Source organism: Oncorhynchus mykiss, chromosome 4 (assembly GCF_057628025.1).
Source record: "Oncorhynchus mykiss isolate SJ-2025 chromosome 4, ASM5762802v1, whole genome shotgun sequence".
Lineage (NCBI taxonomy): Eukaryota > Metazoa > Chordata > Actinopteri > Salmoniformes > Salmonidae > Oncorhynchus > Oncorhynchus mykiss.
Genome location: NC_143025.1, coordinates 19,776,654 through 19,800,710, shown reverse-complemented (window position 1 = coordinate 19,800,710; position 24,057 = coordinate 19,776,654). Strand labels below are relative to the sequence as shown.

The following is a 24,057-nucleotide window of genomic DNA, read 5'->3' as shown; positions in this document are numbered from 1 at the left end:
GGCAGTGCTGAGCACAATCACTTTGGGCTGTCATTTCTGTCTCTTACCATTCCAGAACGCTGTCCCCTCTTTCCTCCGGACCACCTGTTTGAGGTGCAGCTCGCTCTCGGCTGCCACGATGGGCAGCTCGTTCTTCAGGTGGTAGCTGATCAGGTGACTGATACTCTCAAACAGCATGTCTTTGGTTCGTACCTGGCAGTGACGAGGAGGAGTGGGCTAACAGATGTTAGTAGGTCACAAAGAGATTAAATGGCTACTTCTTGATGCATGTTAACAGGGATGCTACCACCACCATTGTTTTGCATTCAACAATGCTCATGCTAGGCTGTAGCTAAGTAAAAAAAATACAAGTATCAGCTTTCTGAAGCAATTGCTAAGAGGGGTGCTACCACTATTCTTTAGTATGTTTTGTGCTAGCACAACGATGCTAATGCTTGACTGTAGCTAAATAAATAAATTCACATTTCAGGTGACTGACACATCATTTCAGTAAACTATATAAAATGCCTTCGGAAAGTATTCAAACCCCTTGACTTTTTCCATATTTTGTTACGTTACAGCCTTATTCTAAAATGTATTAAATAATCCTCAATCTACACACATTACCCCATAATGACAAAGTGAAAACAGGTTGGTAGAAATTTTTGCAAATGTATTAAAAATAAAAAAACAGAAATATCTTATTTACATAAGTAGCCTTGAGTCTTCTGTATACTCTCCAGCCCCCTAGAACATAATTTCCCCATCCAGCGATTATCACTCACCATTCCCTCTGGGTCGACCAGTAGCAGGTGTTTGGGCAGACCGCAGTGCATGCCCGTCAGGACGTACTGGCCTGGGTTGGTGGCACTGTCTCGTACAAGGAAGTCCCCGTCTCGGACCAGCAGTTTCTCAGCGTCACGGCGGCTCATACGGCCATGGTACCAGGCCTCCCGCCGAAGCTGCTCCTCTGTGGGGGCGACAGGGGCACGACGCCGGGGCGGACTAGGCCACTGGTCCTCCAACACACACACCCCACCGTTACCACCGGCCTCGTGCATCTTCAGAGCATCCTCAAAGGGTTCTGCAGAGAACCAGGAAGAGTGAGAACACATGCATGGCACACACACGGAACCTGTAACATGAATGACATCATCCATACATGCCAACCCAATTGAACAGATACTCCCCACATCTTGAATAATAAAGGTATCTCTATTGTGTCAGTGGCTGTGTTCAGCAGATGGGTAGATGTTGATGAGACTCACTCATGTCAAATATGTCTTTCTTGGGGCTGTCTGGCCCCCTGGCCCCCCTATGGCCCTCTGCTCCCTGCTCCAGGCCCTCCAGACTCTGGGTGTTCACATACAGGTGCTCTTCATAGTCCCTACTTCCCGGGGGATGGCCGTCTGCCCGCAGGTACCCATCTGATGTCAGACCTGTCAATCACAACTCAGTTTACTAACATACTACATCACCAAAAGTATGTGGACACCCCTTCAGATTAGTGGATTTGGCTATTTCAGCCACAACCGTTGCTGACAGGTGTATAAATCGAGCACACAGCCATGCAATCTCCATAGGCCATTCTACAGCCAATGTTTGTCTTACTGAAGAGCTCAGTGACTATCAATGTGGCACAGTCATAGGATGCCACCTTTCCAACAAGTCAGTTCATCAGATTTCTGCCCTGCTAGAGCTGCCCCGGTTTACTTTAAGTGCTGTTATTGTGAAGTGGAAACATCAAGGTGCAACAACGGCTCAGTCACGAAGTGATAGGCCACACAAGCTCACAGAATGGAATCGCTGAAGCGCGTAGCGCGTAAACATTGTCTGTCCTTGGTTGCAACATTCACTACAGAGTTCCAAACTGCCTCTGGAAGCAACGTCAGCACAAGAACTGTTCATCAGGAGTTCTTGTGCTGGGGTTTCATTGGCAGCTGCACAGAAGCCTAAGATCAAGTGTCAACAGGAGTGGTGTAAAGGTCACCGCCATTGGAGCAGTGGAAACACGTTCTTTGGAGTGATGAATCACTCTTCACCATCTGGCAGTCCGGCGGACGAATCTGGTTTTAGGGGATGCCAGGAGAACACTACCTACCCCAATGCATACTGAAAACTGTAAAGTTTGGTGGAGGAGGAATAATGGTCTGGGGCTGTTTTCATGGTTGGGGCAAGGCCCCCTAGTTCCAGTGAAGGGAAATCTTAATGCTACAGCATATGACATTCTAGACAATTCTGTGCTTCCAGCTTTGTGGCAACAGTTTGAGGACGACCCTTTCCTGTTTCAGCATGACAATGCCCCCGTGCACAAAACAAGGTCCAAAACTAAATGGTTGGTCGAGATCGGTGTGGAAGAACTTGATTCACCTTCTCAGAGCCCATGACCTCAACCCCATCGAGCATCATTGGGATGAATTGGAACGTCGACTGCGAGACAGGCCTAATCGCCTAACATCAGTGACCGACCTCACTAATGCTCTTGTGGCTGAATGGAAGCAAGTTCCAGCAGCAATGTTCCAAATTCTAGTGGAAAGCCTTCCAAAAAGAGTGGAGGCTGTTGTAGCAGCAAAGAGTGGAACAACTCCATATTAATGCCCATGATTTTGGAATGAGATGTTTGACGAGCACATACGTTTGGCCATGTAGTGTATATACTTTGATGAAATGATATGAGAATAAAAATGTATTATTTACCCAACCATTATAATGCCTATGACTTGCAGTATTGTCTCCTGCAGTACCATATCAGGCCACATGGTGTCTCACCTGAGCTGCCGTTGTTCTCAGTGTCCCAGTGAAGCTCGTAGCACAGCTGACCTGAGGGGTAGGACACCGTGTCTCTCCTGGCCGGAGAACCGATCTAAAAACAGATTCCACGAAATCTCATTAGCATCACTAATAGTAGACATGTGCTTCTTTATGACTCTTCAGACTACCTGTTAATAAATAGTTCCTCTCTTGCCTATATAATACACTTCTACAGACACCATATGTTTGAATCATCAGTATAGACTGTAGGGTATAAGGAAGACTTTTCTCTCACCAATTAGGCAACCCAGAGGCCTGGTTTCTATCTCCTGTGATGTCTATCTCTTGTAACTATGTAGCAGGGTAGCCTGGTGGTTAGAGTGTTGGACTAGTAACCGGAAGGTTGCAAGTTCAAACCCCCGAGCTGACAAGGTACAAATCTGTCGTTCTGCCCCTGAACAGGCAGTTAACCCACGGTTCCTAGGCTGTCATTGAAAATAAGAATTTGTTCTTAACTGACTTGCCTAGTTAAATAAAGGTCAAATTAAATCTACAGTTATTGAGTTCACTGCTACTGTAAGCTCTCTATGGGGGAAAGGCAGGCAAGGTCATCAGTCGTGTGTCCACAGATACTAGATCAAAGAGTTTATGTAGGTGAGGCTGGGGAATCACCTGTGCTGCCTTGCTCTGTGGTTGGCTGTGGACGTGGCCCAGCAAGGCCGTACAAGGCCTCAGCCTCGAGTCCACCACTCCTCCAACAGGAGGCTCCTTCCCTGGGATGCTGTTGTAGTAGTCATGCTCCGAGGAGTCCTCGTCATCACCCCACGCCGAGTCCTCTGTCCTGATGTTCCTGAGGTATAATAAAGGTAATTGAATTTCCAAATGTGACAAGGAAAAGGGATCAGACACAGCCGATAACATAAAAGACTAGGTTTGAATGGTTATATTGTTGGTAGCAGGAGATACATTTGAATCAAGAGCAGAGCAGGTACAGTAGAGTTCTTCTGTCTACCCACTTTAAATAACAGTTTTGATTTAATTGGGATCAAAACAGAATGATGGGCTGAAATCTGAGCGCAGCATATCACATTTCTAACACCTGACCGAGAGAAAAAAGGACGAGTTTCATATCGAGTTGAGTGTGTGTCAGTGTAAAATGCAAGTCAACGCTTTAAATAGGACACCATGCTTGCACTGTACCAATGGGTGCTAACCACATAGGATGAATACATTGTGTGTATTTAAGTATTTTCTGTTGTTGTAGTGGGGACAGTAACATTAGTCATTTCAAAAAATTGGACTTTAAAGGTGCACTATGCAGAAAGTCGCTATGCCATTTCCTGGTTGCTAAAACTCTAATAGTTTGCCTAATTTCAGTTTATGTGACAAAACTAGGAAGTATGGTGTAGAGTATCATTGTACCATCTAAACAGCTGTGAAATATATTTTTCATAACCAAAAATATTGTATTTTCAGCTGTTTGAAGCTGGTGTACAAAACCAAATTAAAAACCGCAAAAACGAAACATAAGAATGGGAAGCATAGAAATAATAAACAGAACAGATCTACCACTTCTTAGACTTGCTTTCAATGAGAATGACAGATCTCTAACTTACTATGTGAATTTGGTCAGGTTGCCCAAAAATACATATTGTTTTATGTTTTTCTATACTTTTTTTATGTTTAGCTCACATAATCTAATTTAAAAGTATGCACAAAGGTGTCTGTAATAGAATAAACATGGCAAAAACTAATGTAGACATTAATAAATGCATTTCTTTAGCTTCCTAACTATTTTCTACAATGGTGGAGGCACGGTGGCTTCAACACAGCGTCTCCTATCAGTCATCTATTGCAGGGTTTCTCAAACTTGGTCCTGAGTAACGTTTTGTTTTTTGCCCTAGCACTACACAGCTAATTAAAATAACCAACTCATCATCAGGCTTGATCTAGTGTATATATAAATCATTGGTCTCACCTCTCCATGGTGGGGATGGCTTTGGGAGGGCTGTGGAGGTACTGTTTAAACTGCAGTTCAAAGGCCTGGCCGATGGTACTGATGACATTCTGGGCTAGACCGTCACCACACTCCAGGATATGGCATGCTGAAGAGAACACAGTGGATGTGAGTGCTGCAACGCCCCTGTGAGCATAACAACTTATATTTTAAAGAATAGTTAGAAAACATCAATATCTTTAACTTAAACAACTGTTAGTGAACCATATTGTCAGTAAACCCTCATGCGTTTAATGCCAGGAAGAAACTGCATGTACATATAATAGACATATTATTTCTGTTTATGAAATAGAATGGTGAACTGAAGATACCTCTCTGATTGATTGGATCTTTGGCCACATAAGCAACATAATCGGGCGTGTCCTGCAAGAGGGAAAAACCTCAATAAACTCTGATGAATTAGGATATAATTGAATAAGATGGTCACAGGATTGGAAAACGGTGAAAAGCAGCCAAGTCAGACATGCAGTCTACCAAGCGACCCATTTCAACAAACAGACCGAGGAAAACAGGGAAAGCATAAAGTGCACTTATGCTACAAACTCTCACCGTGTCTCCCCCAGAGGCAAAGGAGATGGACTCCATGGGATGGTGTGCTATCACCTGTGAAAGAGAGAAAGAAAGGAAGGTGCAGACTTTATATCAGTCCTTCACCACATCAACATCACATCTTCTACTAATCAGCTATCCTAAAACAGGAAGCTAAAAAGATAGCAATTTATTGCTTTGTGTTGCACTACCCTGCTGTGAGGTAGCCAAAGCCAAGAGTGTGATATGAAGTGTGATAGCCCCCCACCCACACCCCACTTTGTCATTCCCTAGCTTTGCCATTCCCTAGTTTTGCCATTCCCTAGCTTTGCCATTCCCTAGCTTTGCCATTCCCTAGCTTTGCCATTCCCTAGCTTTGCCATTCCCTAGCTTTGCCATTCCCTAGTTTTGCCATTCCCTAGCTTTGCCATTCCCTAGCTTTGCCATTCCCTAGCTTTGCCATTCCCTAGTTTTGTCATTCCCTAGCTTTGCCATTCCCTAGCTTTGCCATTCCCTAGCTTTGCCATTCCCTAGCTTTGCCATTCCCTAGTTTTGTCATTCCCTAGCTTTGCCATTCCCTAGTTTTGTCATTCCCTAGTTTTGCTATTCCCTAGCTTTGCCATTCCCTAGCTTTGCCATTCCCTAGTTTTGTCATTCCCTAGTTTTGCCATTCCCTAGCTTTGCCATTCCCTAGCTTTGCCATTCCCTAGTTTTGCCATTCCCTAGCTTTGCCATTCCCAAGCGTTGTCATTCCCTAGGTTTAGCTGAACTGACGTGCCTGATCACACCTTTCATATCACAGACCTGGCATTAGCTAACCCAATTGGTCTCACCTCTCCGTGGTGGAGGAAGTTGAATGTCATTTACTGCATTTCTACACAATTGAAAAACTCTAAAATGCTATTTGGAGAACAACAAAAATGACCCCAGACATTAATTCTCACCGCAATAATGGGTTTAAATGTCAGTGGAAAGGCATACACAATGTCAACCGCATCATAAAATTATGCATTTACTTGTGGAAAGGCCCATACCGTGCTACGTGAAATAGATGCATAACAAGTCACAACAAGGCCATCTTCAAATGCCGAGATCAATGTGAAAGTAACAGATGCATAAAACAGCTGGCCACGAGGCTTACTAGGCCGAGGTCAAATGCAGACATCAAATTCAAATCAATTGGTGCACTGCCTGAATGACCGGCCATGCAAACTGTCTGGTACTGTCTCTGCTCTTTGCCTTCTTCAAGATTAACTGAAATATTTTAGTAAGTTAAGGTGATTTTGTTAACCAAATGTGATAAAGAAGCATGATGCTACCCTTAAAACTGCTAAAACTCATATTTATGTTGAAACGTTTGGAAATTGGCTCATCTGACTACTACGTGCTGCCATCTTGATAACGTATCACCAATGACATCCTTGAATGGTTCGTCTGACAGGCAGCACAGATTACAATGCATGTTAGGAGCCTCAATGAGAATGCTTTCATTTTGACAACAATAAAAACACAGTATATGAAAATAAGACGGATTTGGATGAAAAGATCACAAAGCAGTTGGTGAGAAAAGGCCTTAACTTCGGCCCAAGTCAAAACTACTAGTAATGTTTAACACAGCTAGACCTTACTCGCTGAATGAACACAAAAACATGTGCAAGTGGGTTTTTGACTGGACTATTCCGGCTTATTCGATGCTAGCTATCAACTTTGTTCTTGTGGACATCATGCATTTAGCTAGCTTACACAATGTCGGGTAAAAGTAGATCCACTGCCCATGTGAAAATCACTGTAATGTAGCCTACAGCTTAATGAACACAAAAACATGTGCAAGTGGGTTTTTAACCGGATTATAAAGGCTTGTTAACACGATTGTGTGTATTTTGTTGTTTTTCCATCTCAAATTGGTAGTTTTAACTTTAAGTTTATTCACTTCTTTATCAGAGTCTTGTGGGTATGAGTAAAGTAGGCACACGGATGCTCTACCATTCCCCTGACGTTGTTTCAATATGGCTGGGGCCACATCTCTCTAAGCTTGTGCTAGGCGCTCAAAAAACGTATAATATTATGTTCTAAAAGCACATTCTACAAGAAAACCTAACATCGACATGTAAAACAATGATGTAGGTTGATTTGAGCGTTTCAGTTCCACTTTAAAGTGAGAGAAGGGCATGCAGGCTAGACTGGCAGCTTCTCTCCAAGCGATGCTCTGCATGGTCATAAAGCCAGCCAACTAATACATTTTAATCGGGATTGGAATCATTTTGGTCTACTTTTTTGTAGCAACTGCCATACTCCACTGATGGCCCTGGGTGTGATATCCTGTGCTATGTTCTGTGGTTAGTTGTAGAGAGGGGATCCCTAACCTGTCGTGTCGTGGGGATGAGCAGGTTGAGGCCCTCTATAGAGATGTTGACAGCGATGCCCATACCAGCGAAGCGCAGGTTACTCTTCCCCATGATGGTCTGCAGGGCCTTGTTAATGTTCTTCAGGACAGGAGCACAGAGCTTGGGTTAGCATCACACACACACAAACTTAACTACAGTGTTGCATCAACATATTTTTTCGCCCACCTTCTTCCTCCAGGCCCCCTTACTCCCAGGCACAGCTTCACACAGTCTGTTGATGGCCTCCCTGGGTGGGTGGAGAGGGAAAGAGGAGAGGCAAAGGGGTCACAATGACAACACACTAAGACGAGACAGTTACAGCCATACTGAATCCCATATCTCCCCCTTAACCATACCATTGAAGAGTTCTAGATCTGAGCATCATGGTAATATTTCCATCTTGCCCTTTGATAGTCTAGAAGAGCATCTTGCCATGTTGGATACACCTAGCCAATCCACTCAGATCTACTAAAGTGGATATGGGCTAGGGGTCAATTTAGAATTCAGCATCAAGCAGCTACATGGGAAAAGGTTGAAAAGTCTAACTGTACTCCTTCATCCTCAACCTATCGACAGCCTATGGGTGAAGTGGTTACGTAAGCTATAGAGAAAGCAGGTCAGTAGCCCCTCCCTCAGCCTCAAGTCAGAGGTCAGGGGTCACCAATCCATCTCACTTCAAAGGTCACAGGGAGGTCCCTCAGATCAAAGCAGGACAGAAGATGTCTAATCTCAGTTTACACAAGGCTAACAGGAGGAACACTTAATATCAATATCCTATTCAGCTGAGTTCACATAAGCACATTCTCCCCAGCAAATTCTGTTTGGGTAAGGAACAAAAACATCTCAGCATGATTGATGTCTTAGTCTGAGGATTTATGGGCTCATTAGGCTCTATTCGATTAGCCTTCATTTTCCTCTCCATTTATTATCCTGATTCAGAAGCAATGGGAGAGCCACATTTTGTGGTGTACTACTGCAGTGTATTCTATGCCATTAGGCTGCTCTAACTGTGAGCATGGGTAGCCTTGGGGACTAATGAGTGATGATGTTGTCACGTTCTGACCTTGATTTCCGTTGTTTTGTATTTATTTAGTATGGTCAGGGCGTGAGTTGGGTGGGCAGTCTATGTTTGTTTTTCTATGTTTTGGGGCTTTTCTATGTTTCGGCCTAGTATGGTTCTCAATCAGAGGCAGGTGTCATTGGTTGTCTCTGATTGAGAATCATACTTAGGTAGCCTGGGTTTCACTGTGTGTTTGTGGGTGATTGTTCCTGTCACTGTGTTTGTTGTCACAGGATAGGCTGTATAGGTTTTTCACGTTCCGTTTGTTGTTTTGTAGAGTTAAGTTATTTCATGTATCGTTCATTTTCCATTAAAGAAACATGAGTAACCACCACGCTGCTTTTTGGTCCGCTTCTCCTTCTACAGACGAACGTCGTTACAGATGTCTGATGATGTTGTCCCCTTGTGTGGTGGCAGAGATAGCCGGAACACAGGGTCTGTCAGGGGACAGAGGGGACAGGTGGTGGCGCCAGCTAGAGTCAAGGATCAGCGTCCATCTTCAGTAAAGGACTTTTAGAGAGTTTTGGAAAACAGCATTTGCATGTGACTCAACTTGAGGCCTGGGAGAATAGCAGTGCATGGATCCTGGGCGTGAGTGTTTTGGTGTGTTAGTCTGCAGTCTCTGTCCTGGCCAAGTACAGTCCCATTGGAGCATATTGGTCCAAAACCATGACACTGCATGACCTGTCAAAGAGGGCCTTCAGACTCATGCAGGACCAACAAATAATCAGTGGTTTAATCTCCAGGCAGTCTTTGAAGTTGTTTCATGGGGAATGACATGATTTTTGTTAAGCTGCCAATAACAAACGACTGCAGAAAATACACGACAGGAAAAAAAACGAATAGAAGCAGAACAGGAAAAACAGGAAAAACTCATTTCATTAAATTAATTAATTCGGAATGCATGGTTAAATGTACACATCCCAAACTGTTCTTCAATATCCTAAAACAATAACAGTATAGTGTAAACAAATGTCATTCTGAAAGCAATGATAACTGAGCTCGTTACTAAATTATTCAAACGGAGCACTGATAAGTTCATTATATCATAGATCTTGCCATAACACTGTCATAAATACATCCATCTTCAATCTCTGCTCTTTAAAACATATAAACATTATATTTCTCCCACTTCCTTCTTCCTTGTTGTTTTACTCTGTCTCCCACAGACAGGCAGGGTAGAGTCCATGTGGACCACTGCAGCTCAGCTCTCCACAGTCATTAGCTGATGCTCATCAATAATAGATCTCTTCATCACTCCATCTCTGCCTCTCCCCCAGCACTTAAGCCCTGTGTGTGTGTGGGCTCAGATTACTGACAATCGATCATGGAGGAGAGAAATATAGGGAGGGACTACACTGCTCCAACTCAGGCAAGGAGCCCCGCGCACACAGACACACAAACACACATGTGAGTGCCAACAGTCACACACACAGCAAAAGCTCACATGTGCCATTGACATGCATAAATGGCTCTGTCAAAATGTCACACATTATTCTGGGCCTTCTGCAGGAACTGTTTCCCTCTAGTGATATCATTACAGGGGGAAAGCAGGACTGGCATGCCTGTGAATCTCTTCCTGATTTGGTATCACTGTGACTTGTGTTTACCTTCTCCCTCTGCTCAGATTGGGTTCTACTGACTCATCACAAGCAGGACATTCTGAAATCTCGCTTACCTCGTCACCTGGGTCCGAGTGTTGAAGTCCAGCGATCGCATCGACTTCAACACCTCAATGCAGCCCATGTACTGCAAAGACAGAAAAACAACATACTTTATCACATGACAGATTTTCAACCCAGATGTATTCTTCTATAGATTCCTTTTCTCAATCCAATTAGAGGGTTGTTAATACATGCAGTACTTTACAAGACAGGAACTGTCATGACCGCCCTTTTCACTGATACATGGCACTACGGCAATGGGTCACACACAGTGTGGCATGTATTTCCAGAATGGTTAACACATTACTGTATAGTATGAAAAATATCTATACCATAGTAACATAGTCAATATGACTGAGGCCCAGTCATTTACAGGCAGTGTTAGGGACGGGGTAATGGTCTGGTTAAGGTGGTAATAATGGGTATTAGATTAGGGAGCTGCAGCCTCAGAGGCCCCAAAGGAGAGAGAGTGTGTGTGTGTGTGTGTGTGTGTGTGTGTGTGTGTGTGTGTGTGTGTGTGTGTGTGTGTGTGTGTGTGTGTGTGTGTGTGTGTGTGTGTGTGTGTGTGTGTGTGTGTGTGTGTGTGTGTGTGTGTGTGTTTTGTGTGTGTGTGTGTTTGTTAGAGTGTGTGTCACGGGAGACCCAGGAAAGTGCTCTGGGAGAGGTTACTCCATCACCAGGGCTCCCCTGGAGTCTGTTATTAGTCACACTGAAACTCCCATCTACTACCAAAAATACTATTATACATCATACGTATGCTACGTATACTAGGACATTAAATGGGCTGTATTATTGAACCATATTAGCATCGGAGTAATATAAACATCATAGATCTAAGCCAATTTAAATTATGTTTAAATAGGCCACATCTCCTTTAAAATCCTCTTCTGTCTATGTATCATGCCCGGAGGCCCAACGTACCGTTCAGCTCACAGAAAAGGACACATTTTGTCATTTGTATTTAATTTGTCTTGATTAGCAATTGAAATCCATGGGTGTTTCGTGGAAAGTATTAAAACAAATATTATTCAGATACCGGAGCTTCTGAATTCAATTAGACTTTTATTGCAGAGAACAACAAAAGCCGAGCACCTCCATGGAAGACTGCCTTCTCATTCTTAGTGCTTGGCTTTTATATATTTTTACCTTTACATAACATCATCACCCCATTTGCTTTGTTACATAGTTTCCATTCTCTTATTGGCTCAGATATTGGGGCATAGATTCTATTGGTGGCGTGGCATGCATTCCCCTTAGCTAAAGTTTCTGTCCAAAGGTCTTTACAAGTTCAGACCTACATTATCAACGTATGCTTAACTTGTGTGAGTGTCCAGTAGCCTTCACAAGATCAGATATGGCCCAGACCAGTCACGTCTTGTTAGTTTACCTTGCCTCATCTACACAGACTCTGCTTATGTTCTTTACATGTCCAATGGTCAGTTCGATGTTGATCTAGCTTGGACACTCACATAGGTTTAGCCTTCATTCTGCTTGCATATGTCTAATATGTAAGCTTATATGGATTATTCTTTCTACTTCGGAGAGAACAGTATAGGTTACTGAAAATCATCCGATGACTGGAAAATCTCCAACAGTGTTTAGGTGTGACAGAGCCAGGGGCAGAGTGGATGTGGCTAATCTTTCTTTTCTAATTAAAAACATGCCTCCTATGACATGTCCTCTAGGTCTAAGTGGGACAACCACACCCACGCAAAACCAAACACCAATATAGACAACAGATAAATCAGACGAGTGAACACACACACACACACACACACACACACACACACACACACACACACACACACACACACACACCTACGCAGACACATTTGCATTACTGTGCTACTTTAAAGAGCACACCAAGTTGACAGTGCTTCCACTACACAGTATAAACCTGCTGTATGTACACTGAGTGTTCAAAACATTAGTAACACCTGCTCTTTCCATGACATAGACTGATGTCACTTGTTAAATCCACTTTAATCAGTGTAGATGAAGGGGAGGAGACAGGTTAAATAATGATATTTAAGCCTTGAGACATGGATTGTGTGTGTGTGCCATTCAGATGGTGAACGGGCAAGACAAAATATTTATGTGCCTTTGAACCGGGTATGGTAGTAGGTGCCAGGGGCACTGGTTTGTGTCAAGAACTGCAACACTGTTGGGTTTTTCATGCAGTTTACTGTGTGTCTCAAAAATGGTCCACCACCCAAAGGACATCCAGCCAACTTGACACAACTGTAGGAAGCATTGGAGTCAACATGGGCCAGCATCCCTGTGGAACTCTTTCCACACCTTGTAGAGCCCATGATGAATTGAGGCAACCTAATATTAAGAAGAACGTTCGTAATGTGTTGAACATGGGGTAGGTATACTGTAGTCTCCTTCACTTTCACAGGTGTAGCTTAGCCAACCTATGCATCCTAATTTGACTCAAGCTCAATCAATGTCTTGTTACTGTATGTGTAGTTTGTCTGGATCTGTTGTTGTGGCTGGCTGCTGCCAGAGACAGGGAAATAAATAATCAGGCTAACTCCACTGCCTTAGAGCTAAACAAGCACCCTAACCAGATTAGGAGACAGGGGAAGTCTTCCATCAGTCAGACAGTCTCCTCCTCTCCCTCCTTTTCCCTCTCCTTCTCTCTAGCTTCTTCTCAATGCCTTCATTGTCACTCTCTCTCGGACGATACACTGTGCTTTCGAGCTCTCTACTCTACTTCTGCCCCCCCGACATAATCTCTAATGCTCCCTTCCGGAAACCTGTGATGCAGCGTTTCCAAGAAACATTCCAGAGAAATTCTGAAAATGTGTCCTTCTTCTTAGCCAGCTCTCTTCCTCTGAAAGACACGCCATCTTCGCTGTTGCCTTGCCTTGAAGGAAGTGACTGTCAACAAAGGGTATCTATCATATTACAGAGGCAAATTTGGTCCCTCTAAGTCTTTTTTCTTTTCGCTGAATAACTCTCTTAGTATTTCTCATGTTGCAGTTTTCCAGGTCAGGGTGGATGGATGGCAGCTGTGTGGGTTTGGTTTCAGAAGGCCTGCATTGCAGTGGAATGGCTGTAGAAGAGGCAGATGTAGGGCCACCACACCACAGCTTCTGCCTCAGCTTGCCGGGGTGGTCGGCTGGCTGCAGGGACAGGGAGGAAGTGCCTGGGAGGAAATGTGCACAATGGTGTCTGTCTGCCTGCCTCTCTGCCTGTGTCTGCCTCCAGCAGAGAAGAGAGAAGACGATGTGGCATTCATCTCACTGCTGGCTTGCCTCTGATGCTAAACAGAGTTGATCCTGGTCAGTCCCTGGATGGGAGACCAGATGCTGCTGGAAGTGGTGTTGGAGGGCCAGTAGGAGGCACTCTTTCCTCTGGTCTAAAAAAATATCCCAATGCCCCAGGGCAGTGAATGGGGATACTGCCCTGTGTAGGATGCTGTCTTTCAGATGGGACGTTAAACGGTTGTCCTGACTCTCTATGGTCACTAAAGATGACATGGCACTTATTGTGCCATGTCACCTAATCATTCCCAGCTTCCAATTGGCTCATTCCTCCTCTCCCCTGTAACTATTCCCCAGGTTGCTGTAAATGAGAATGTGTTTTTTTTTACCTGGTAAAATAAGAAAATAAAAAACAACAATAAAAACAATGGCAGCAGCACATCTCTTCATTCAAAGACTCAATCGTGGACACTCTTACTGAGTTGTGGCTGCTTTGCATGATGTATTGTTGTCTCTAAATTCTTTCCCTTTGTGCTGTTTTCCATGCCCAATCATGTTTGTACCCTGTTTTGTGCTGCTACCATGTTGTGCTGCTGCCATGTTGTGTTGCCACCATGCTGTGTTGTTGTCTTAGGTCTATCTTTATGCAGTGTTGTGTTGTCTCTCTTGTCGTGATGTGTGTTTTGTCCTATATTTTTATTTGTATTTTTAATCCCAGCCCCCGTCCCCACAGGATGCATTTTGCCTTTTGGTAGCCCGTGATTGTAAATAACAATTTGTTCTTAACTGACTTGCCTAGTTAAATAGGTTAAATAAAAATAAAATAAATATATAAAGATATAAAGATGGCAGAGAGAAAAGCAGAGTGCAGCAGAAATCTGCTGTCATGCAGACAGTAATATATATATATATATATATATACTATATATACACACTGCCATGTTATCTGCCTGGCTGGCTGCAGGGGCCATTTAAATATTATTATAATGGTAGGCTACAGCAAACTGCTAATGAAAACTGGTGCAGGGCGTAACAGTAAGGAAATATTTCCTATAATGCTCTTAGGTATTTTTTCTCCTTGCAGCTTGCTTAGCTGCAGACTATGTTAGGCATGTGAGGAAAGCAGGATTAGAGCTGAGGGAAACCCCTGGCTGGGTGTTCTCTCTCTGCTGTCTGCTACTACAGATGGACTAGAATACCCTGCTATGTCACGCTAGTTCTTCCCCAGTACATGTGATGCAAATGACTGTGATTAAATGTAATTGAATATAGGAATGAATGGTGCCTGTGTGTAATGTAATTACAAAGCGTGCTTGGGCCTAGACTGGGCTAATAAAGAGCCATGTCGTTTTTTTGAGGCTGGGGGGAGTAAAGGAGGGGGAGATCATTGACATTGACGTCAAACACTCTGCCTCGGATGTAACCCTTTGTGAGCCAAAGTCACCAGCTTAGACCAGGAAATGATATCTAAATCTTTGTATATTTGCTTTTTTGCAAAATAACCGTCGTCACTGATTACGACGATGTAATGTATGTCTGTCTGAAGTAACATGACATCCAATCCTTCACTTAGGTGCAAACAATCAGGCTAATCACAAAACATCCCCCTCCCACACATACACTTCATTGAAACTAGAGATAAACCTCATTAAATTATTGTGCTTTGTTATGCACATTCTATTAATATAGATTCTGACTCACTCCACGTATCACTCATTCACCACATGCAATATTTGTTGTTCAGTTTACGATTCCATTATCTATATTTCACTCAACTGACATCCACCCACTCGAAAGCCTGAAGGCTGACGCAGTCTCCCCAGCCCACTACATCACACCACATAAAGCAGAGAGAGCCATCTAACTCCTCAGCCTCGACACATTGGCTGCATAACACACTGCCCGGCATCCTAATGTCCCATTGTATCCAAGAGACACACTTAGGGTGGTTTATCATCTTAACATTCTGATATTATTTCCAAGGAATGAGACGTCCCAATGTCATCTGCAAACAGGATATCTTTCTGACAGTGTTGTCTTATTAAAGCTTTACTCCGAAAGGGATTTAAATGATTCACTATTCTACAGGTTTGTTTGTAAACAACATAACAGGAACTCGGTGGAAAGCATCAACAAGCTGTCAAATTATCCCTGACAGATACAGTATTTAACAGCACGGAAGTCGACCCTTAAAAAAATGCAATGCAGAAATGCTTTAATTTACACAGAATTAAAATAATATGTGGGTAATGCAGAGAGCTGTAGAGGGACTGCATGCATGGTGACTCACCCTGACAATGTAGGAGGCCCCAGGGCCTGTGATATTCTTGTCTGGGTGCAGCCATCCCTGGGAGGGCTTGTGGATGAAGCTGCCCTTCTGGTTGAAGTCCTCCCCTCCCAGCCACATGCCCTCCACCCTGGTCCTGCGGTTCATCCCTGTCCTGAAGCCGTTGTGGCCCCCAAGGCTCCCTGTGCCCTCTGCAGCCCCTGCTCCATGGCCCCCTGGACTGGCTGAGCGCATTGCAGATCTCTGCCTGCTGATGGCCTGTAGGGAACAGGGGGTGACACACACAGGGTCACAGGAGTTCAAAACAGCAGCCAGACTTGCCACGGGACCACTGGGGGCCGAAGGGCCACTGGGGCCATGCGAGCCCTGCGATGAGGGGGCTGCAGTCTTGCCGGAGTCCTTGCTTGAGCTGGAGCTGGAGCTGGAGTTGGAGGGGCTCCTGCTCAGCAGAGTGTTGGAGAACTTCCACTGAGGCATCCTGGGGATGAGCATGCAGAAAGTGGTGGTGGCGTCCTGCTCCCCGTCCAGGCAGGGGGAGTCGGCTAGGGCCGGGGCTGCGGAGGAGGACCCGGGGATGGACTCCAGAGGAGGCAGGGGGGGCAGCGGCAGGCTGGGGGCGGAGGAGAGGACCACAGGGGTGGCCACCACTTTGCCGCTCATGGCTAAGCTCTGCATCAGGTCGTCGGAGGAGGTCACAGAGGCGTTGCGAAAGCGGCCATACTTTGGCTTAAGTAGCATGCCCGGAGGAGCAGCCTGAAGCAAAGGCTGAGAGGGGTTGACAGAGGATGAGGGGAAGGGGAAAGGGGGAGGGGAGAGGTGCAATGGAAGAGAGGGGGGGAAAAAAATCTGCGAAATCTTCTGGAAAGAGCTGTATCCCCTGTCAATGTTGAGTGAGTACTGTCCAGTGCTCTCCCACTCACACACGCTCTCTCTCTCTCTCTTTCTCTCCTGCCTCTCTGCATCTGAGCTTCTCCCTTGCTCTGGCTCGCTTGCACGCACCCCCACTCTCTCTCTCTCTCAGGGTGATGTCATTGTGTTATTGTTCGTTTATTAGCCCTGCCCAGCTGCTCTCAGACAGCATTAGCTAACACATATCTGCCTGAGCCTCCCTCCTAGCGCGCGCACACACACATACACACACACACACGCACACGCACACGCATGCGCACACACAATCAGTATCTATATGCAGCGCATAGACACCAACATTATAATGTCCCCACATGTGAGAATGACAGAAAGATAGAGATTTTTCCCATCATAATACCTTAGGCAATGGCTGCAAAAGCAAAACATACATGAATGCATTTTTTAACAAAGACCATCAATTCATGATTAAGTGAAAGAGTCAATAATATTTTAGCCACATTAACATCACATTTATGGGACTGAATTGTGCTGCCAGTAAAATAAGACAAAACATCTGTGACTTTGACAAAATGCAATGAATTATCAGTGGTTGTAAAGAAAAACGCCTTAAAAAGTCTTATCTCAAATCAAAATGTAATTTTATTTGCCACATGCTTTGTGAACAACAGGTGTAGACTACCAGTGAAATAGTTACTTGCAAATTATTTTCCAAAAATCCAGAGTTAAAGACAAAAAAATAAAAAATAAATAGAAATGTAACAGAGGTAATAAATACATAGTGAACAAATAACAATAACAAGTAAAAAGTGACATGTCTATATAGAGGGAGTACCAGTATCGAGTTGATGTGCAGGGGTACGGAGGTAATTGAGGTAGCTATGTGCATATAGGTAGGGGTAAAGTCACGACAGGATTGATAAGACTGAGCTGTAGCAGCAGCATATGTGGGGCAGCAGCAGCAGCGTATGTGGAGTGTGTGTGTGTGTGTGTGTGTGTGTGTGTGTGTGTGTGTGTGTGTGTGTGTGTGTGTGTGTGTGTGTGTGTGTGTGTGTGTGTGTGTGTGTGTGTGTGTGTGTGTGTGTGTGTGTGTGTGTGTGTGTGTGTGGCGTCAGTAAGCATGTGTGCACATGTTATGTGTGTGTGGGCGTATGCAGTGTGTGTGTGTGTGTATCAGTGTAAGTATATGTGAGTGTGTGTGTGTGTATCAGTGTAAGTATATGTGTGTGTGTGTGTGTGGCGTCAGTAAGCATGTGTGCACATGTTATGTGTGTGTGGGCGTATGCAGTGTGTGTGTGTATCAGTGTAAGTATATGTGAGTGTGTGTGTGTATCAGTGAAAGTATATGTGAGTGTGTGGGTAGAGTCCAGTGTGCATAGAGAGTTAGTTATCTCTCTGCTATCTACACTTCTGGTTCCCTAGTGGGATGATGATGATGACAGAGCCTGAACTTGACTGAGCATCATAAACTCTTTGACAATATTTTCTTGCTTTGAAACTGTCACAGTAAACAAATAACAGGAAGTACTCTTTTCCATTGTGTGGTTGGTATATTTGGGGTGGCAGGTAGCCTAGTGGTTAGAGCGTTGGGCCAGTAACCGAAAGGTTGCTAAATCAAATCCCCGAGCTGACAAGGTAAAAATCTGCCCCTGAACAAGGCAGTTAACCCACTGTTCCTAGGCCATTGTAAATAAGAATTTGTTCTTAACTGACTTGCCTAGTTAAATAAAGGTATAAAAAATTAAGTTAATCTATAACAACTAAAGGCTACAATAATTCAGCAAGTGGTTACTGCACTGCAACTAAAGGTCAACAATAGCTGAGAAGACGTGAAAACATCTGAGTAGAAATGAAGGTGCAGAAATTAACTTCTTCTAACTAGCTAAAATTGTAAACAATTCATTCAGATTGATTATATGAGTGTTGATGGGGAAATTTTGCCACAGTCATGTGACTCATCCAAATGGTGAAGTATAACATCCAATTTGCAAATGCACACATATTGATTCCATGTCCTAAAAACAGGCCAAATCTAACAAAGCTAGCATTGCAGCAATACTCAGAATTACTCCCAGCCCATGTGACCTCTCTCTCCCCATGTACCCCCCTTCCCCACCCCTCTCCCATCTTCTAAAGGAGCCTGCAGGAGGAGACCAGACCTTTTAGCTCCCCACTCTAGTCCCCTCATATTCTCTCAATTTCAGGTTACCATGGGAGGGGGAGAGTAGTCTACAAAAACCCTGACAAAGTGGGTTAAGCCGGGATTTGTTCTGCTCATCTTTCTGGGAAAATTTGGTCACAGCAGAAAAACATGGTTCGTCACGCAGCAGACAATCAAACCCAATGTCATATTATCAGACATACAGGAAGTGGATTTAGGATAATAATTGAAATCTGAAACCATTCTACTCTGGAACACACAGCACTACTCAGCTCTAAACGGTCTAAAATAATGGATGAGAAACACAAAGTATCAGGTATGAAGGTAAGACCCAGATGCAGACCACGTCAACTAAACAATAGTTTAATATCCCAAACAGGGGCAGGCAAAAGACATGACAACGCAGGCAGGGGTCAGAAACCAGAGGTGGGGCAACAGTACCAGGCGGCAGGCAGGCTCAGGGTAAGGCAGAGGTCGGTAGTCCAGATGGTGGCGAAGGTACAGGTCGGTAGGCAGGCTCAGGGTCAGGGGCAGGCAGAGTGGTCAGGCAGGCGGGTGGGTTCGGAGTCAGGACAGGCAAGGGTCAAAACCAGGAGGGCAAGAAAAGAGAAACTGGAGAAAGCAGGAGCTGAGACAGAAAACGCTGGTTGGCTTGAACAAACAAGACGAACTGGCAGGTCTAAATACCCAGGGGATAATGGGGAAGATGGGCGATACCTGGGGGGGGGGGGGTGGAAACAATGACAAAGACAGGTGACACAGATCAAGGTGTGACATAAAGAAGAAAATAATCTTGTTTAACTGATAAAGATAAGTATAAAGTTATTTCAATAAGTATGTAAAAACTGTAGAATTAACCCATTAGAGTCCACTAAGCTGTATGGAACTTTTAAGGCACTAAACTGTCTCCATATATACTTCCCCCCAAAAAATTCAACTGGTACCGGGGACCTTCAGACGAGTCTGTGGGAATCCTAGAGCAAAACAACTGACATGTATGTGTTTGTGAGAGTCTCACCTTTCCACAGATGGGTAATATTAGTGTGTAGTCCAAACTGTTCGGACGCCTCAGACAGAAGTTGGCAGATCGGCTGTACCGATTTCAGAGTTCCAAGACGCTTGTGGGGGACATGGAGCAAAACAGAGAACACCATCATGTTCTCTTCAATAGAGGGGTCATAATAGTTGTGGACCAAACTGTTCGAACGCTACAGACAATTCTGTGAGAGGACCGATTTTCGGGATGTCTAATGGTCTGACAAATACTGCTCTAGCTCTGACACCTTTCACCGCAGATGGGATGTCTAATGGTCTGACAAATACCACTCTAGCTCTGACACCTTTCACCGCAGATGCAGAAGTGCGACATCGGCAGATGCGGAAGTGCGACATCGGCAGATGCGGGAGTGCGACATCGGCAGATGCGGGAGTGCGACATCGGCAGATGCGGGAGTGCGACATCGGCAGATGCGGGAGTGCGACATCGGCAGATGCGGGAGTGCGACATCGGCAGATGCAGTGTATTGAGACACATCCAATAAATAAACGGACAGATTTTTATGGAGATTTTTTTATTATGCTAATTAATTTATATAGGGGCACGGACATCATCAATTTATAGGGGATTTAGCAGGCTTTTTCAATTATAATTACAATGTCCAACAGACTCACAACACACTGTGCACAGCCCTAGTGAGACCTAATGAATTCATACAGTTACTCCACAGTGACCATTATTCCACAACACATAAATAACAGCTAATGTTTAAAAAAAATATATATATATATTTCACCTTTATTTAACCAGGTAGGTCAGTTGAGAACAAGTTCTCAATTACAACTGCGACCTGGACAAGATAAAGAAAAGCAGTGCGACAAAAACAACAACACAGAGTTACACATAAACAAACGTACAGTCAATAACACAATAGAAAAAATCTATGTACAGTGTGTGCAAATGTAGAAGAGTAGGAAGGTAAGTCAATAAATAGGCCATAGAGGCGAAATAATTACAATTTAGCATTAACACTGGAGTGATAGATGTGCAGATGATGATGTACAGGTAGAGATACTGGGGCGCAAAAGAGCAAGAAGATAAATAACAATATGGGGATGAGGTAGTTGGGTGGGCTATTTACAGATTGGCTGTGTACAGGTACAGTGATCAGTAAGCTGCTCTGACAGCTGATGCTTAAAGTAAGAGAGGGAGATATCTCCAGCTTCAGTGATTTTTGAAATTCACTCCAGTCATTGGCAGCAGAGAACTGGAAGGAAAGGCGACCAAAGTAAGTGTTGGCTTTGGGGATGACCAGTGAAATATACCAGCTGGAGTGCATGCTACGGGTGGGTGTTGCTATGGTGACCAGTGAGCTGAGATAAGGCGGGGCATTACCTAGCAAAGACTTACAGATGACCTGGAGCGAGTGGGTTTGGCAACAAATATGTAGCGAGGGCCAGCCAACGAGAGCATACAGGTCTCAGTGGTGGGTAGTATATGGGGCTTTGGTGACAAAATGGATGGCACTGTGATAGACTACATCCAGTTTGCGGAGTAGAGTGGTTGTAGGCTATTTTGTAAATGACATCGCCGAAGTCAAGGATCGGGAGGAGAGTCAGTTTTACGAGGGTATGTTTGTCAGCATGAGTGAAGGAGGCTTTGTTGCGAAACAGGAAGCCGATTCTAGATTTAATTTTGTATTGGAGATGCTTAATGTGAGTCTGGAAGGAGAGTTTACAGTCTAACCAGACACCTAGGCATTTGTAGTTGTCCACATATTCTAGGTCAGAACCTTCCAGAGTAGTGATGAAGAGCATGCATTTAATTTGACTAACATTTAAAAGCAGTTGGAGGCCACGGAAGGAGAGTTGTATGGCGTTGAAGCCATTTGTTAACACAGTGTCCAAAGAAGGGCCAGATGTATACAGAATGGTGGGGTCTGCGTAGAGGTGGATCAGAGAATCACCAGCAGCAAGAGCAACATCATTGATATATACAGAGAAAAGAGTCGGCCCAAGAATTGAACCCTGTGGCACTCCCATAGAGACTGCCAGAGGTTCGGACAACAGGCCCTCCGATTTGACACACTCAACTCTATCTGAGAAGTAATTGGTGAACCAGGCGAGGCAGTCATTTGAGAAACCAAGGCTGTCGAGTCTACCGATAAGAATGCGGTGATTGACAGTGTCGAAAGCCTTTGCCAGGTCGATGAAGGCGGCTGCACAGTACTGTCTTTTATGAATGGTGGTTATATCGTTTAGGACCTTGAGCGTGGCTGAGGTGCATCCATGACCAGCTCGGAAACCATAGTGGAGAAGGTACGGTGGGATTTGAAATGGTCGGTAATCTGTTTGTTAACTTTGAAAAGGGGGATGCTTTCAAATCTTTGGGGATCTCAAACGATATGAAAGAGAGGTTGAACAGGCTACTAATAGGGGTTGCAACAATTTCGGCAGATCATTTCAGAAAGAGAGGGTCCAGGTTGTCTAGCCCAGCTGATTTGTAGGGATCCAGATTTTGCAGCTTTTTCAGAACATCAGCTATCTGGATTTGGGTGAAGGAGAAGCAGGGGGGGCTTGGGCAAGTTGCTGCAGGGGGTGCAGAGCTGTTGGCCGGGGTAGGGGTAGCCAGATGGAAAGCATGGCCAGCCATAGAAAAATGCTTATTGAAATGATTGATTATAGTAAATTTATCGGTGGTGACAGTGTTTCCTAACCTCCTAGCAGCTGGGAGGAGGTGCTCTTATTCTCCATGGACTTTACAGTGTCCCAAAACTTTTTGGAATTAGTGCTAGAGGATACAAATTTCTGTTTGAAAAAGCTAGCCTTAGCTTTCCTAACTGACTGTGTATATTGGTTCCTGACTTCCCTGAAAAGTTGCATATTGCGGGGGCTATTCGATGCTAATGTAGAACGCCACAGGATATTTTTGTGCTAGTCAAGGGCAGTCAAGTCTGGGGTGAACCAAGGGCTATATCTGTTCTTTGTTCTACATTTTCTGAATGGTGCATGCTTATTTAAGGTGGTGAGCGACAGCTAATGGTTTAAGGTTAGGCTTTGTATCCAACCGTGATAGGAGAGCATGCCCTTACAAAGAAAACTAATGAATTTTACATGTGATCACGTGAAGTGCTCCAAAAACACGTTTTCAAATGATTACATGTGAAGTGATTATTATTATTATGATTATGTGAAGTTAATGTGGTAACGTGATAACCTTAAACTACACATGTGAAAATGTGATCACATGTGAAGTGTTACAAATGTACATTTTTTACATGAACTCATTTCCACATGTTTTTTCTGTAAGGGTGTTAACATGAATGACCAAATAATTAACTGAATCACCCATTATCTAGGTAGAGGGCAATCAACCAACTAAAGCATGCCACCCACTCATTGAGGCAGAGCATAACTCCATGGCTAGCTCCTCATACTGTAATACACAAGGTAATTTGAGCTCAAATTTAATAAAGACACGAAATTAACCTGGTGACAACAACCCAGACTCTGAGATGAAATACACAAATGTTGTTTTTCCCCACAATATATAACCTCAGTCAGCAGTAGTTCATCAGAGGACATTGTTTTGTTACTGCTGATGACATGGAGGCATAGTTCAAAATAGTTCAAATCTGACACCAATTGAAAAGGCAACACGGAACATTTGATTACAACGCAAAAGGTCACATACAAATGTCAAGAAATAGCTTGGTTCATTTGCAAGCAGGAGAAGTCAGCTTTTTGCAGCAGTGGACGTTTAAAAGTTTCAGTGCATCATAAAATGACTTGTGGTGACAAAAATGACAAATGCACGAGATTTGAAGTGTGCGTGCGCTGTGATTTTTAAAAGAGCAAACAAATACAATACACTGTACATGCTGTAAACATAAGTCCTTCTGAGGGAAGCAATAGACTCACCTATATCGCAGACACTTGGAGAGCGGAGTGAAGGTGCCCTGACTTGAAACAGTAACCCAGCAAACTAAAACAATAAGGAAGTTCAGAGTATGTGAGAGAGCATACCAGCATTGTGAGAATAAGACCCTTCTGCTCCAGAAATGGCAACAAGCTACAGTTACCACACGTCTTATACACACACACACACACACCACCTCCTAAGCAACCAATCACATCACTTGCTTGTTTGT

At 44.1% G+C, this 24,057-nt stretch overlaps 2 protein-coding genes and 1 long non-coding RNA gene across 7 annotated transcripts in view; 2 read left to right on the top strand and 1 right to left on the bottom strand.

Moving 5' to 3' along the window:
• Positions 1–468, top strand: part of LOC149983937 (uncharacterized) — a 9,861-nt gene extending 9,393 nt beyond the window's left edge. Inside the window, exon 5 of the mRNA XM_090231373.1 lies at positions 56–468. The gene's annotated coding sequence lies outside the window, so the exon portion shown is untranslated. The remainder of the gene's footprint in view (positions 1–55) is intronic.
• Positions 1–24,057, bottom strand: part of LOC110521457 (SHC-transforming protein 2) — a 27,405-nt gene extending 3,348 nt beyond the window's left edge. The window contains exons 1-13 of one of the 5 annotated variants that reach the window (XM_090231371.1): positions 23,828–24,057; positions 15,886–16,140; positions 10,398–10,468; positions 7,846–7,906; positions 7,639–7,758; positions 5,297–5,350; positions 5,059–5,110; positions 4,709–4,835; positions 3,403–3,580; positions 2,749–2,842; positions 1,248–1,418; positions 765–1,063; positions 48–192 (exon numbers count right to left, since the gene is read on the bottom strand). In XM_090231371.1, the coding sequence (XP_090087497.1) occupies positions 48–192; positions 765–1,063; positions 1,248–1,418; positions 2,749–2,842; positions 3,403–3,580; positions 4,709–4,835; positions 5,059–5,110; positions 5,297–5,350; positions 7,639–7,758; positions 7,846–7,906; positions 10,398–10,468; positions 15,886–16,116 (1,603 nt within the window). In that variant the 5' untranslated portion in view covers positions 16,117–16,140; positions 23,828–24,057. Of the gene's footprint in view, positions 1–47; positions 217–764; positions 1,064–1,247; positions 1,419–2,748; positions 2,843–3,402; positions 3,581–4,708; positions 4,836–5,058; positions 5,111–5,296; positions 5,351–7,638; positions 7,759–7,845; positions 7,907–10,397; positions 10,469–15,885; positions 17,020–19,928; positions 20,036–23,827 lie in introns of those variants that run through there. The other 4 variants (XM_036968599.2, XM_090231370.1, XM_036968598.2 and 1 more) reach the window with 4 other exon arrangements.
• On the top strand, positions 13,057–14,021 carry LOC149983936 (uncharacterized). Its single transcript, XR_016495156.1, has 2 exons — positions 13,057–13,282; positions 13,372–14,021. It is a non-coding gene; the product is annotated as an uncharacterized LOC149983936 (long non-coding RNA).